The sequence below is a fragment of the Balaenoptera physalus genome (assembly GCF_965194825.1).
Source record: "Balaenoptera physalus genome assembly, chromosome: 3".
NCBI classification, from domain to species: Eukaryota; Metazoa; Chordata; class Mammalia; order Artiodactyla; family Balaenopteridae; genus Balaenoptera; species Balaenoptera physalus.
Window position 1 is genome coordinate 25,811,467 of NC_138890.1, and position 12,858 is coordinate 25,824,324.

The 12,858-nt window shown below is 37.1% G+C and overlaps 2 protein-coding genes and 2 long non-coding RNA genes across 8 annotated transcripts in view; 2 read left to right on the forward strand and 2 right to left on the reverse strand.

Annotated features, from left to right (window-relative positions):
• The window catches only part of BNIP1 (BCL2 interacting protein 1), a gene marked incomplete at its 5' end in the record, with an annotated part of 19,123 nt that extends 18,568 nt beyond the window's left edge, over window positions 1–555 (reverse strand). The window contains one exon of the mRNA XM_082456540.1: window positions 208–555. Coding sequence (XP_082312666.1) covers window positions 208–555 — 348 coding nt within the window. The remainder of the gene's footprint in view (window positions 1–207) is intronic.
• Window positions 1–7,328, forward strand: part of LOC309658250 — a 9,711-nt gene extending 2,383 nt beyond the window's left edge. Inside the window, exon 2 of the long non-coding RNA XR_014262139.1 lies at window positions 260–7,328. This is a non-coding gene — a long non-coding RNA (uncharacterized lncRNA). The remainder of the gene's footprint in view (window positions 1–259) is intronic.
• Window positions 1–12,858, forward strand: part of LOC309658258 — a 215,668-nt gene that overhangs the window by 97,820 nt on the left and 104,990 nt on the right. The window lies entirely within an intron of this gene.
• The window catches only part of CREBRF (CREB3 regulatory factor), a 63,484-nt gene continuing 55,059 nt past the window's right edge, over window positions 4,434–12,858 (reverse strand). For 4 of the 5 annotated variants that reach the window (XM_082456438.1, XM_082456434.1, XM_082456436.1 and 1 more), the window contains one exon: window positions 4,434–10,119. In XM_082456438.1, coding sequence (XP_082312564.1) covers window positions 10,004–10,119 — 116 coding nt within the window. In that variant the 3' untranslated portion in view covers window positions 4,434–10,003. The remainder of the gene's footprint in view (window positions 10,120–12,858) is intronic. The other variant, XM_082456437.1, reaches the window with a different exon arrangement.

A 12,858-nucleotide genomic window follows, 5' to 3' on the forward strand; every position in this document is an offset into this window, starting at 1 on the left:
GGCTGAGGTGGAGGGGGTGTCCCGGAATAGGGCGAGCCAACGGCAGCCAGATGGAGTATCAAGGCCAATGGTCAAGGGGACGAAGGGGACGAAGGGGACGGGACCAAGGGGGAAAAGCTCGGGAGTGAGACCGCCGAGCTCACAGAAGGCCAGTGGAGCTTGGGTTTAGGGCTTCTGGACCCCGGCGTGGGGCCTGGGCATTAGTACCTGGATAAGCGCCTTCACCTCCAGATCGAATTTAACAATCTCTTGGTTACAGATCCTGACGTGGACGTCTTGGGGAACCGCCATGTTGGGAAAGCCGGCTACGGGCTGCCGCGGTGCCCAAGTTCCAACGCGTTTTCGCACCGGCTTCCTTCTTCCCCGTCGGGTCTTGCGGCAGCGCCCCCTAGAGACCGGCCTGCGGCGAGCGAGGATGGTAGCGTCGAGTCGTGTGGACTTTCCCTGACCCGTGGGAAAAATCAGTCGGCCTCTTGGTGTGGACCTAGTAAGACGGAGAGAAAGAGAGGAGGGAATTATCAGCAAGGCTTTAACAGGGGCCTCTCTTCCGCCCATCAGTCATTCTAATGACTGCATATTTTTTGCATAGAGGGGGGAAAAAGACTGGAGGAAAAGTATCAATTGGGATGTCTCTGGAAGGTGGGATTAACAGTTTTTTATATTTCTTTAAACTTTCTTGTATTTTTCATATTTTCTACAGTGAATATAAATTGTGGAGTGAAAGAAAACAAAGACAAATGTTGTTATCATTACTTTTTTAAATGTATGGAATTCAAGGCAGTTTGCTAGGGTACTTCCTGTCAGTCCAGCCCACGGTCCAAGGGATCTTTCTAAAACGCACAACTGATCAAGTCACATTCCAGCTTACACCCCTTCACTGGCTCCTGGTGGTTCCCTTTTGTGTACAATTGGATTTAATAAATTTACCTCGCTGGAGTAGTTTTGATGGATTAATGTAGTTTTGATGGAAATAATTAAGAATAGACCCTCAACAGATGGAGGCTCTTTCATTGTATTTTTCTTATTAACTAATCCAAGTTTCTTAGCTGGACCTCAAGGGCATCAGGTACCCCACCCACCCCTGTCTCCTTCCTGGATTCTTCAAGCTCTTTTTGGACCTGTGGCCTTGGAGGGAACACCCTCCCTTAAGGTGTTCATCACCCCACTGCACCTAATAAACAGGCTGTATATTGCAGGCTTGAGCATCTGCCCTGGCTTGAATCCTGCTTGACAACCCACTTCACATCTCTGTGCTTCAGTCTCCTCAGAGGCTAAATGCTGGTGATCACAGCACTGAGTGAAAGATTAAAAGAGGTAATACATAAAAAGCACCAAGCACAATGTAGTAATGTGGTACATGGTAAGAATGCAATGCACATGACTGCTATTATTATATTACTGACATTTGTGGAGCACTTGCCTTGTGCCAGGTACTTTGTACTAAGTGCTTTATGTGTATCATTCTAACTTAACTCTCACAACAACCCTGTGAGGTAGAGTTATCCACTTTTTACAGATGAGGAAACAGGCACAGAGAGATAATGACTTGCCCAGAAAAAGTGGAATTGCTAGGTCAAAGGATATATGCATTTTAAAATTCTGATACATGTTACCGAATTGCTCTTCATAGAAGTTATATCAATTTACACTCCCACCAGCAATGTGGTACAAATGCCTGCTTTCTCACGGCCTCGTACACATGGTGTGTTAACAAACACTGGGATTTTTGCCAATCTGATTAAGTGAAAAATGCCATCTTTCAATTTTCATTTCTTATCATGAATGAAGTTGAGAACTACTTGTATTTATTCTACTATCTGCTTGTTTTTCTAGTAGGTTGTCAGTCTTTTTCACATCAGCTCCCAGAGTTCTTTAGATATTAGGAGGATTTGCCCCTAGAAATGAGCTTTGTCTCTTAGTCTATAGAATTTTGACTTGGCTTTTATGGTGTTTTGGGCCTTAAAAAAGTTTTATTTGAGATTTTATTTTTACATTTAGATCTTTACCCATTTTGAAATATGTGTTGGCTTATGGTGTGAGATACAGAGCCAAGTTTACTTTCTCCAGAGGGTTACCCAGTTGTTCCAACACTATTTTCTGAACAATCCATCTTTTTCTCACTGGTTTCAGATGCCACACTTACCATATAAATTAAATATAAATAACATAAATTAATAATTTATGTTATTTATAATGTATAAATACATCTGAATCTATTTCTATACTTTCCATTCTATTCTGTTGGCCTATTCATTCATTCACCAAAATGACACTGTTTTAATATTAGTTTTTTGTGTTTTAATACCTGTTAGGATCGAACACCCCATTTTTTTCCCCATGTGAACTTTAGTTTTTTGAAATCGTATTGGTATGTCTTATTGGGGTGGCACTGAATTGTTCATTTAAATTAGGAGGACTGACAGGTTTATGCCGTTGACTGTTCCTATTCAAGAACTTGGTCTATCTTTCCACTTGTTCAAGTCTTCTTCTGTATCCTTCATAGTATTTTAATGTTTTCTTCAGAGCTTGTACATTTTCTGTTAAGTTCATTCCTGGAGACATTTTAAGATTAAAACCTTTTAAAGAAACTGAGGTTGCCATTTTTCAGGTCAAACGTTTTGGATCCTCAAGTAGAAGCTCCCTGTTCAGGACATTGAAGAAACCCAAACTCTGCACGCAGTAGATCGGCCCACATGACCTTGAGCCCCTTTCCCATCATGCTTCTTGCTGGAAATTCCTCTGCAACCAACAGTCGCCAATTGCATCTCCATGAGGCAATGAGAGAAAACATAGTTCCTCTCTTCTCCACCCTCCAACGTACTCCATTCTAACAAAAAAGACTCAATTCTAAGGCCTTCAGCTAGAGGCCATCTTTGAGGGATAGATACAATTTGGTGACCCGCACTCCCCATCACTGACTACTGCCAATGCTGTTTTGCTCCCGTCACCTTTACCTACTGATCCTGAGGCTAGCTTTTGTTTACTCCATCTACTAGGTTCTGGCTTTAGTTCTTTCTGGTTTCCAGACCCTAAGCCCATTATCTCCCTCCTACACAAACATCCATCCAAATATTGCCAGTGACTTGGCCAGGTCCCTTACAGAGGAGTATAGATTGTCTCTGAGTGCTGCAAGCAGATTGCCATTTGAATTGGAGTTCTGTATCATCTAAGCTGGGTCTGGGGTGAGTCCCTGCATCTGGGTCTAGTTTCTTTTGTAAAATGGACATGATCACCCACCTCACTGGGCCACAGAGAGCAGCAGGTGAGTTCCCTGATAGGAAAGCACCTAGCAGGGGCTTAATGAATGCCACCCTAGCCTTCTAGGACTTTCTAATGCCTTTTTCCTATTCTGAACCTTACAGCTGGGATATTAAAGTATTTCCCAACTAATGTTTTTCTCTCTAAGGTGCTCTCCTGGTTCCGAAATCAATGTGGGCAACGAGGGACAACTGAACAACCCATCTCACTGGGTGCTACCTAACAGAAGGTTTAGTTTCCTAAGAGCTATACTGGAAGGGCTGGTTCACCCAGCTCCTTAAAGTTCCCGGCCTCTGATAGAGGCTCCTGTGAGGTCAAGTCCTGAAGCAGAACCAGTCCATGAGAGGCTAGGCCCACTTTGCTTCCTGACAGCCTCAGTGTCACTCAAATGAAGCAAAAAGGGCTTCTTCAAGGGACCAGGGATGTCATGCACACAGCCTGTCAATTCTCTTAACATACCCCACTTGATGTGGTACCAGTGTCCTTGCAAATACCTCTGCGGTAACGTACCTAGAACCCTTTGCGTGTTTAACAGCTCTTGTGTTGTTTTGTGGCCCTGTTCACACGTGGCCTCCCTCAGCAGACTAAACGTTAGTGGCGGTCTCTTCAGTCTCCTTCTGGCCAGTACGTAGCACAAGTCTTGGCAGAGAAAATGCTAAACAAATGTTTGTTGGCCGAAGGAACACACTGCTACAGTGGTGTTTACTCAGGTCCCCTGATTTAAAAGTTCTATGTGTATGCCCAGCCTAGCTTGGGGACCTACTTAGAATTATGAAACACACAAACACATACAAAGGCTTAAGTCAGGAGAGACTCAAAATACCTTCTCTCCCTCAGAGAAATCGCTTCGCCAAAGAATCAAGGAGGAGAAATAAGGATAAACTAAACTATGCTCTAAACTATAAAGAATGTAAATGTTTTTGTCAATGAATAATTCTACGTAATAGCTAAATTTAACTAAAGTATTGAAAAAGCAGCCCAAAGTGTTAAAAAAAATGTTAGCTGTTTGTACACTACACCAAGAGAGGGGCAGCGTGATCAAGAGTTCACTGCTGTCTCTAGTTTGGAATTTTGTTACAGTGGGTTATTCTGAAGGGTGGATGATCACCTTGGAAAGCAACAGAAAAGCAACAGAAAAAGGAAGGACGAAAGCATGAGGCAAACAATTCAAAACCTTTTCTTTTCATCTTTTTTTATTTTAAATTACAAAGGATGTTGCATACACTGATGAATCTGTATCTGACTAGAAGTGCTGAGGGGTTGGAAGGTGACAGAAAACAAAGGCAACGTTTGAAATGCCTTTTCTTCTGAAAAGAAAAACTGCACAACTATTAACCAACATTTAATAGAATAATTTTTAAACAGCTCATGCGTCAACGAGATAAAATTCTTTCTAGACAATAGACAAGACTGAATCCAATTAAAAAGTTTCATAGCTCCAGTTAGGGGAGGGGGGAACAAAACTACAGAATATTTATGATAGCATTACAAACAGGATCCTACGCAACTATGCAAAAGAGGTCGCCACATTGTATGAACAAACACTTTGAATTCTTGCCCTTCCGCTCTTCTCTTGTGACGTCTTATGTGCAGTCAGCCCTAATATCACTGTTAACCACAAATGCTAAGTTATAGGACAAAACCTAGGAAAAGAAGGTTTAAAAAAAAAAAAAAGAAAAAAAAAAAGCAGGCAGTGGAATACAGTGTCATAAAAATGTGGTGAAAAGGCAGATACAGTACACACATATACATTTCTGTTATTTGGTTCTGAAAAAAACAAAGGGCGAAGGGCAAGACACAGTAATCAGTCCCGCTCACATCCACCCATAATTTAATTAACTACACCATTGTGTTTACATTGTTATGAAAGAGGCAAACTTAGTTCACCCGAACTTGGCACATTGAAATACCCAACTTTGACGTTCCTCACTAGTCACCAAGTCATCAATTCCAAAATACTATTCGGAAGTAGTTTTAAGGTTCTATTCCCTCACCACTACCCCCAAATCTCTCTTTTCTAAAGGGAATGGCAATTTGGCATAATTCAGTTCCTAGGTGTAATTTCTACAATTTCAGTCAGTTTACTAAGCACGAGGATTATGCTTCAACACATAATCCCACTTGTCTATGGAAGTGTAAAACTGTCAGTAGTACATTTTCATCATCTTCCCCCAACATGCTTATTCCTTAAAACGAAACAACCATTCCTACAGTTGACATTCATGGTTACATCCCAATGTGTTTGAAATATTAAAGAAAACACGGAGTCATCTTCTCATAATGCCCTTATTAAGATTACAAAGATTACAAAAGAATCCACAAGTATTACGGCACTGTGTGAGGCTTATTTGTCATGATCCGAGGGAAGAACAAGACTGCAGTTCTGTGCAAAGTTGTGGAAATGGCCTTAGTTCCATGGGAAATGGTATTCCACAATAGACTTCACTAGAAGGATAATTTGAAACTTTAACACTGAAAGCATAATTCAATGCGTTCTCAAAATTCAAGTTTCAAGATTTGGAGAGATGCTAACATTCTGTTACATAATTAACTAGAAGATACTTGAACAGAATTTTAGGAAGACTATATAAAGAAAGGGAACATAAGTTTTTGTTAATTCCTGCTGAAGGCAACTTGATTTCGTTTCTTAGAAAGTTAACTAACTCTTAGCAGCTAAAATATTTTTAAATGTATGGAATAAAGAAAAGCACATCCATTCTTGACATTTTGGTGAATAAACTAACAGCTTTATTAATGAAGGCAAACATCAGATAACTGTATGAATATTATATATAAAAAAAGAAATCCAAACTAACAGCATTGTATTTCAAAAGTACTGTACTTCTGTTTCTTTTAAAGAGACTTGTCATCTGTTTTATAAAACAAACAAAACGAGTACTCTTCTCCTAAAAAATTCTGGAAAAATGAAAATAGTCAATTTCAAGCTGATGAACTGAACATACGTTTCTTTAAATGCAGACTATTGCTAAGGAGCAAATGAAGTCAAGCATCAGAAAGAAGATGTATGACAAATTCATGAAAGTTAGGAAAAAGGGATGTAGTGAAATTACTGCTAATCTCTCCCCCTCATATTCAAAGACCATTCAAAACTGGTCTTTCATACAAATATAAAATAACAATAAAGAGAGGGAATTTGAAACCATACCCATCTGAAATCCTTCATGATGTTTTTATAATAGCTCTGATTCTCTTACCAAAAAGGTCAAAGTGAAAGATTTAGGAAGTGAAAGGGAATGAAGATGTTTTGTTTTAAATGTACAAGTAAGGCACAATATAAAGCCACATCATAATCTGTCATGAAGGATATAGGAGAGGACAAGAATCGTACATGGTACAGTAGAACAAGCAATCATATTGACTGAAAAAGTGTGGCACCCAATTCAAAACTCAGACAAGATCTTAACAAGAACAACTGGACAGCATGCTTTCATATGGAGACAAACTCTATAAAGAATCCAGTGTATCTGAAAAGAGGAAGAACGTTTTTTGTTTTTTTAAATCATAGTAGTACTAGAGTCAAAGTTTATAATTGCTTTGGGAACAATGGGTTTATTTGAGGTGAATTCACAATGCCTTCACTTAAAGTAAGATTCTGGACTTCATTATGAGCTATCTGTATACCATGTATGAACACAGAAAACCTTTAGAGAGCTCTTCTCTAATGATCTTCACCCAAAAATACATGCCACAATTTTCAAAAACAGAACACGTACAATTGTTGGGGTTTTTACGTTACCCTTATAAGATTTGTTTGTGTGATACACTAAACGTATATATTTTAATGACAATAGAGGAAGCAGATTATTACTGGCATTAAAGTACAACCATTTCTAGACGGTTTTAAATGCCACAGAGTCCCCTGGTTAAAATGTAAAGCTGCACAGCTTGCCTATGTCATCTTTATGATAAAGTTAAAACAGCAAGAGGATTTAACTTTCACTCTACATTTTACTGCCAGGTTTTTATTTAGATCAAGTATCGCTGCAGCATTCTGACCAGCCCAGATTTAGCAGCAAATGGCAGGAATCATATAAAATGCAATTTTTTTTTAACAAAGTGCTTTTCTAAGATATACATACATATATAAATAGGTACAAAATAAAGTGTCAACATTAAAAAGCTCAACTATTTAAAAGCTTTTACCTATTTAACTTAAGTAGTACATATAAAACACTGAAATGCAAGGATATGGAATCTACTAAACAGATTCAAAGTCTTTTTTTGAAATGCAAGACCAAAAAATCAAATTCTGGTTTGCAGACAAGAAAAAGGTATAAAAAACCAGAATTCCTAACAGAGCAGCTAGAAAGGGGCAATTTTATAAACCTCATCAGCTGAATCTCTATCATGAAATTATTTTCACCTGATTGCAAAACTGCCATATTTTGGAACATGTTTCAATTTCCCAGACACATTCTGTCAAAACTTCATATACCTCCAAGTTACAAACCTGTGCTTTGCCTTCTCCCACCTAAAAATGAAAAACTTTAAACAATAAACTTACATTCTATTAAACCATTAGATCTAAGCTTATCTGTTTAGTGTGAATGCACTAACCAGGTACATTTCCACCAAGCACACAGGGTAATCTTGTGCATCACAGTTCAGCTAAGGTGTTAAGACAGTCCTTCTTGGAGTTTCTTTTTCATAATGTCAAAGAAGCATGAAAGCAACATTGCTCACTTGTTACTGTGTGTTTTAGAATCAAACAAACCTTTATAAGCTATAGCTTCATATGCTATCACTTACAAATGGGAAAGCGTGGTGGGGAGGGAGAAAATAACAGAAAAGGAAACACACTGTATAGACAAAATATAATTAAAAATAAATTCTCCAAGGGGTAATGGAGAAATAGTTGGAGAAATAGATACTTTCCCAGCAGCTAGGTCGGAAATTTTTGGTATTTTTTTTTCTGGCTAAATAGGATTTTTTTTAAGGTATAATTTTTAAGCTACCAGTTTTCAGAGTTCAAAACACAAGATTTGAAAATAAAACAGTAAGAGAGACAGGACGGAAAGATCTGTAGGGAAGGTTTATAACGTTGCCTTGACATAAGAAAATTCTCATCAAGAGGTAAAGCTTTAACATAGTTAAAACACTGACTAATGAAGCTGTTTTATGTGAACAAAAAAGAGCACCTAAAAACTAAATGTGTTAATATTTCTCAGTTCTAGAAACTATAGAAGAAGAATAAGTCACATGTTAAGTTTGAAGAAGCTAGTTTGAAAATACCTGTACAAAAATATAAAAATCTATAAATCTTTGTTTTTGTTTTAAGCTTGTGTTGATCTTTGAAAATATTACATGCACAATAATACATCAACTGGAAAAGTGGCAACTAAAGAATTAGATATATTTAGCTTTTTTCTGTCTTTACATATATATATACATAATACAATAAAAATAATCTGTATTTTGGTTGTTTGGTGGAAGTATACTACAATAAGCTAAATAAACTTTTTAATTTTCAAGGTCAAAAACTATTTTACCAATAGCTTACTAAAATGAAATATATTAAAATTTCCTACAATAAGTGCAGAAATAAAAAGACTTATAGACACCTAAATGGCCACCAACTTATCTACTATGGAAGCGAACTAGAGGAACAGCAAAATAATATCTGTATGTGTGGATGCTCCTTCTGTAGATAATTGGACCCAAACAGAAATAAAATTCACAGTTCAGTAAGATCCCTAACCCTGACCTTTTCGTTTTTCTTTTTTTTCTCCTTTTTTTCATACATTCATACAGTATCATGTAAGCTGTGCAAAACTTTACTTAGACTGGCAGTATGCCATATCAGTTGCATTTGTCTTTGGTACAAAAAATAAAACAATCGCAATAATGTGCAAGTATTTGTCTTCTTCCGGTCAAGTACCGAAATATGAGTTTTCTAGAGCCATCTTTTTTTTGTTTGTTTTTTTGTTTTGTTTTTTATACAATACACAGACTCTGTGGCATATATCTACATTTCAACATAGTCCTATATACATTCAAAAAATTTGAAAAAGAGTTGGAACAAAAAAACATTTAAACCCCATAATTTTTCCATCTATATATCTTGTTTTTCCTCATTAGGGTTTTCATCATACAAAATATTACCAGTTTTATAGTTTCCCCAAAATACAAGGCACAAAGAATATGCTTTTTTTTCTTACTTGCACAGACATTATATATATATATATATTTATATATATATTTATATATACCATATTGAGCTCGGAAAATGAACATCTAATATGGCACATGGGCATGAGTGCTGGGTTGTGCCATGTACAAGTGAGATTAATGGTTGTGGAAAATCAGAACAAAAAGCAATAATTCTAAAAACAATCTAAACTGACTGTTTAAAAAAATGCTTCCTCAATTTTTTTGTGTGGTTCAGAGCATAAACCTGCCACAATATTTGGCATTTACTATTATCTTCACTCTTTCAAAATGTTTTGATTTAACAGATTTTGCAATCTGTATCTAAACATCTACTTAAATGTATGAGTTTCAATTCTGATGCCAGTAGCAGTTTTAACCAACGGTTTATGCTCTGAAAATGTAATAATCAAGTATTTTGGATCATGCTTCACTTACGCTACTTAGTTCTTAAAACAATGTAACCTAATTGTAAATGTTTACATAATGCTAAACTGACATGCAAAACAGAATGAAAATTTACAATGAATAACGTGACAAACACAGACATTTCTGACCAGTGGTCCAATGAGGCTGATTACACTTTTGATGTTGGTATCCTTAGTCCTACAAGGCCTCCAGTGGGATTGCCTTCCGCAGTTTTCTCTAACACTTGGTTAACAAATTCTGAGGTTTGCCCAGCAACTGGGAGACCTGAAGAAAAGAATAATAGGCACACTTAGACACATATGAAGGTGAGGAGTAGGAAAATCTGAGGGTCAGGGGTGACTCTCAGCTAGACACTGGTCCCAGATGAGTGTTCTGCCGTTTGCTACTGCAGCCCAGAAAATAATTCTACCCACCATAATTAGAGCCCACAAGATTAGAAGGATCAAACCACCAGTCTCTTCCAACTGCTCCAACCTCACTACATCCCATGGATGGGCTTCACCCACATGACTGAAAATATATACCTGAAGCATGTTTTCATTCATTTTTATAATGACTGTATCAATTTTACGTTCCTTTTTCTTCATTTTAAAGAAAAGTGGATAAATAAGCAAACTTGGAAGAGAAGAAGGAAAGGTGGGAGACACTGCAGGTATGTTGATTTTTTCATCTTCCTCATCCTCTATAGCTGAGGTCAAAGATATTTGATATATTGATTTTACGTAACAGAGATGTATGTGTTTTAAATGTAATATAAAAATGAGCAATTAAAGGGGATGGAAGCAGAAAAATACTATGCAGTAATTGCTCATAAGAAGTCAAAAGATACTGTAAAAAACAGAGAACTGACACCACCTTAACCATGTGATCAAAATCAGCCTGACCAATAATGGGACAAACTGATACTGTTTCTTGACTGACATAATGAGAAGGATATATAACCTACAATGTATTCTTGCCAAGAAAATTTAACTGTATCTAATCACAGTTCAGTAAGATCCCTAACAGATGAATTCAAATGTTGGGACATTTACCTGGATTTTTTATGGAAGAAAAAAAGCCTGGGAGACTGATCTAGATTAAAGGAGACAAAAAAAAAAAAAAAAAAAAGACACAACTAAATGCAACTCATGATCCTTAATTGGATCAAAAACAAACAAAAAGGTTATAAAGGACATTACTGAGACAACTGGGGAAATTTAAATATGGACTCCATATAGATGTCATATCAATGGAAGTTATACCAGTATTGTGTCTAAGTAAGAAAGTGTCCTTGTTCTTGAGAAATACATGCTGAAGTAGCAGTTATGGATGAAGAATCATAAGTTTATAAGTTACCTACAAATATTTAGGGAAAAAAATGTACATAGAGGCAGAAATAAAGCAAATGCAGCAAAATATTAACAGCTGGTGAATCTAGCGGAATGACACGGAGGTGTTCACTGGACTATTTCTTTCTACTTTTCTTGTAGGATTGATATCTTAAATGAAAAGTTGAGAAAAAAATTAAGTATACATGTTATTAGCTAAAAAGTGAACCTGCAAGACAAAAATGTAGAGCTTGAAAATAATCAGAGGACACATACAAAATGAAACTATAATAATAATGGATCATACAGTGAATGACATGAAAGGCAAGAAAGCCATATGAACAAATCCTAACAGCTCTTTTGACAACAGAAATAAAACCAAACATACATCAATAAATAAAAATGAGCTGGGACTTCCTTGGTGACACAGTGGTTAAGAAGCCACCTGCCGGGCTTCCCTGGAGGCGCAGTGGTTGAGAATCCACCTGCCAATGCAGGGGACATGGGTTCGAGCCCTGGTCCGGGAAGATCCCACATGCTGCAGAGCAACTAAGCCCGTGCGCCACAACTACTGAGCCTGCGCTCTAGAGCCCGCAAGCCACACCTACCAAGCCCGCGAGCCACAACTACTGAAGCCCACGGGCCCTAGAGCCCGTGCACCACAACTACTGAGCCCGAGCTCTAGAGCCTGCGAGCCACAACTACTGAGCCTGTGCACCACAACTACTGAAGCCCGTGAGCCTAGAGCCCATGCTCCGCAGCAAGAGAAGCCACCGCAAATGGAGAAAGCCTGCACACAGCAATGAAGACCCAAAGCAGCCAAAAAAAAGATAAAATAAAAGTGAGCTAAACTCATCCATTAAAGAAAAACTCCTAGACTGACTAATAAAGAAAATCAAACTACAAGTTACATATAAAAATCTAGGAATTTTATGGTATGCAAATCGAAATTAAATTTAAATTAAATTTAAATTTTAATCTAATTAAGATCTTTTAAAAAGAGATGCATCTCATATAAAGTAATTCAGAAAGACTGAAAATAGAAGGGAAGGCTACCAAGCAAAGATAAATAATAAGAAAGCTACATTCATGAATTGTAAGATCAGACAAGATTGAATTCAGGGAAAAAGCTGTAAACAGGACAAAAGAAGTGTACTTCTTGATGATAAAGACTACAATCCATAATGAAGGGCATGTAACGTACAGCATGGCGACTGTAGTTAACAATACTGCACTGCATATTTGAAAGTAGGTAGGAGAGAGGATCTTAAAAGGTCTCATCACAAGAAAAAAATATTTTGTAACTATGTATATTGACAGATGCTAACTGGACTTAAATTGTGGTGATCATTTTGCAATACATAGCAGTATCAAATCAGTACATTATACACCTGAAACTAATATAATGTTATGTTATGTCAATCACACCTCAAAAAAAATTAGAAACAAAATGAAAAAATTAACTCCTGAAATTAAAACAAATCTAAAAGGAATATAAGAGCCACAAATAAACACAACAGATAACGCATTTAAGAGAAACAGCAGTGAAAAGGGAAAGAATTTTAAAATAAGAAAGAAATTAAGAGATTTTTTTTTTTAATTTGAGAAAAAGTGAATATACTTCAGAAAATACTGAAGATAGGCAAAGAAGATCCAACCCACAAATAGTAAGAGTCCCCAAAGAAGAAAACCA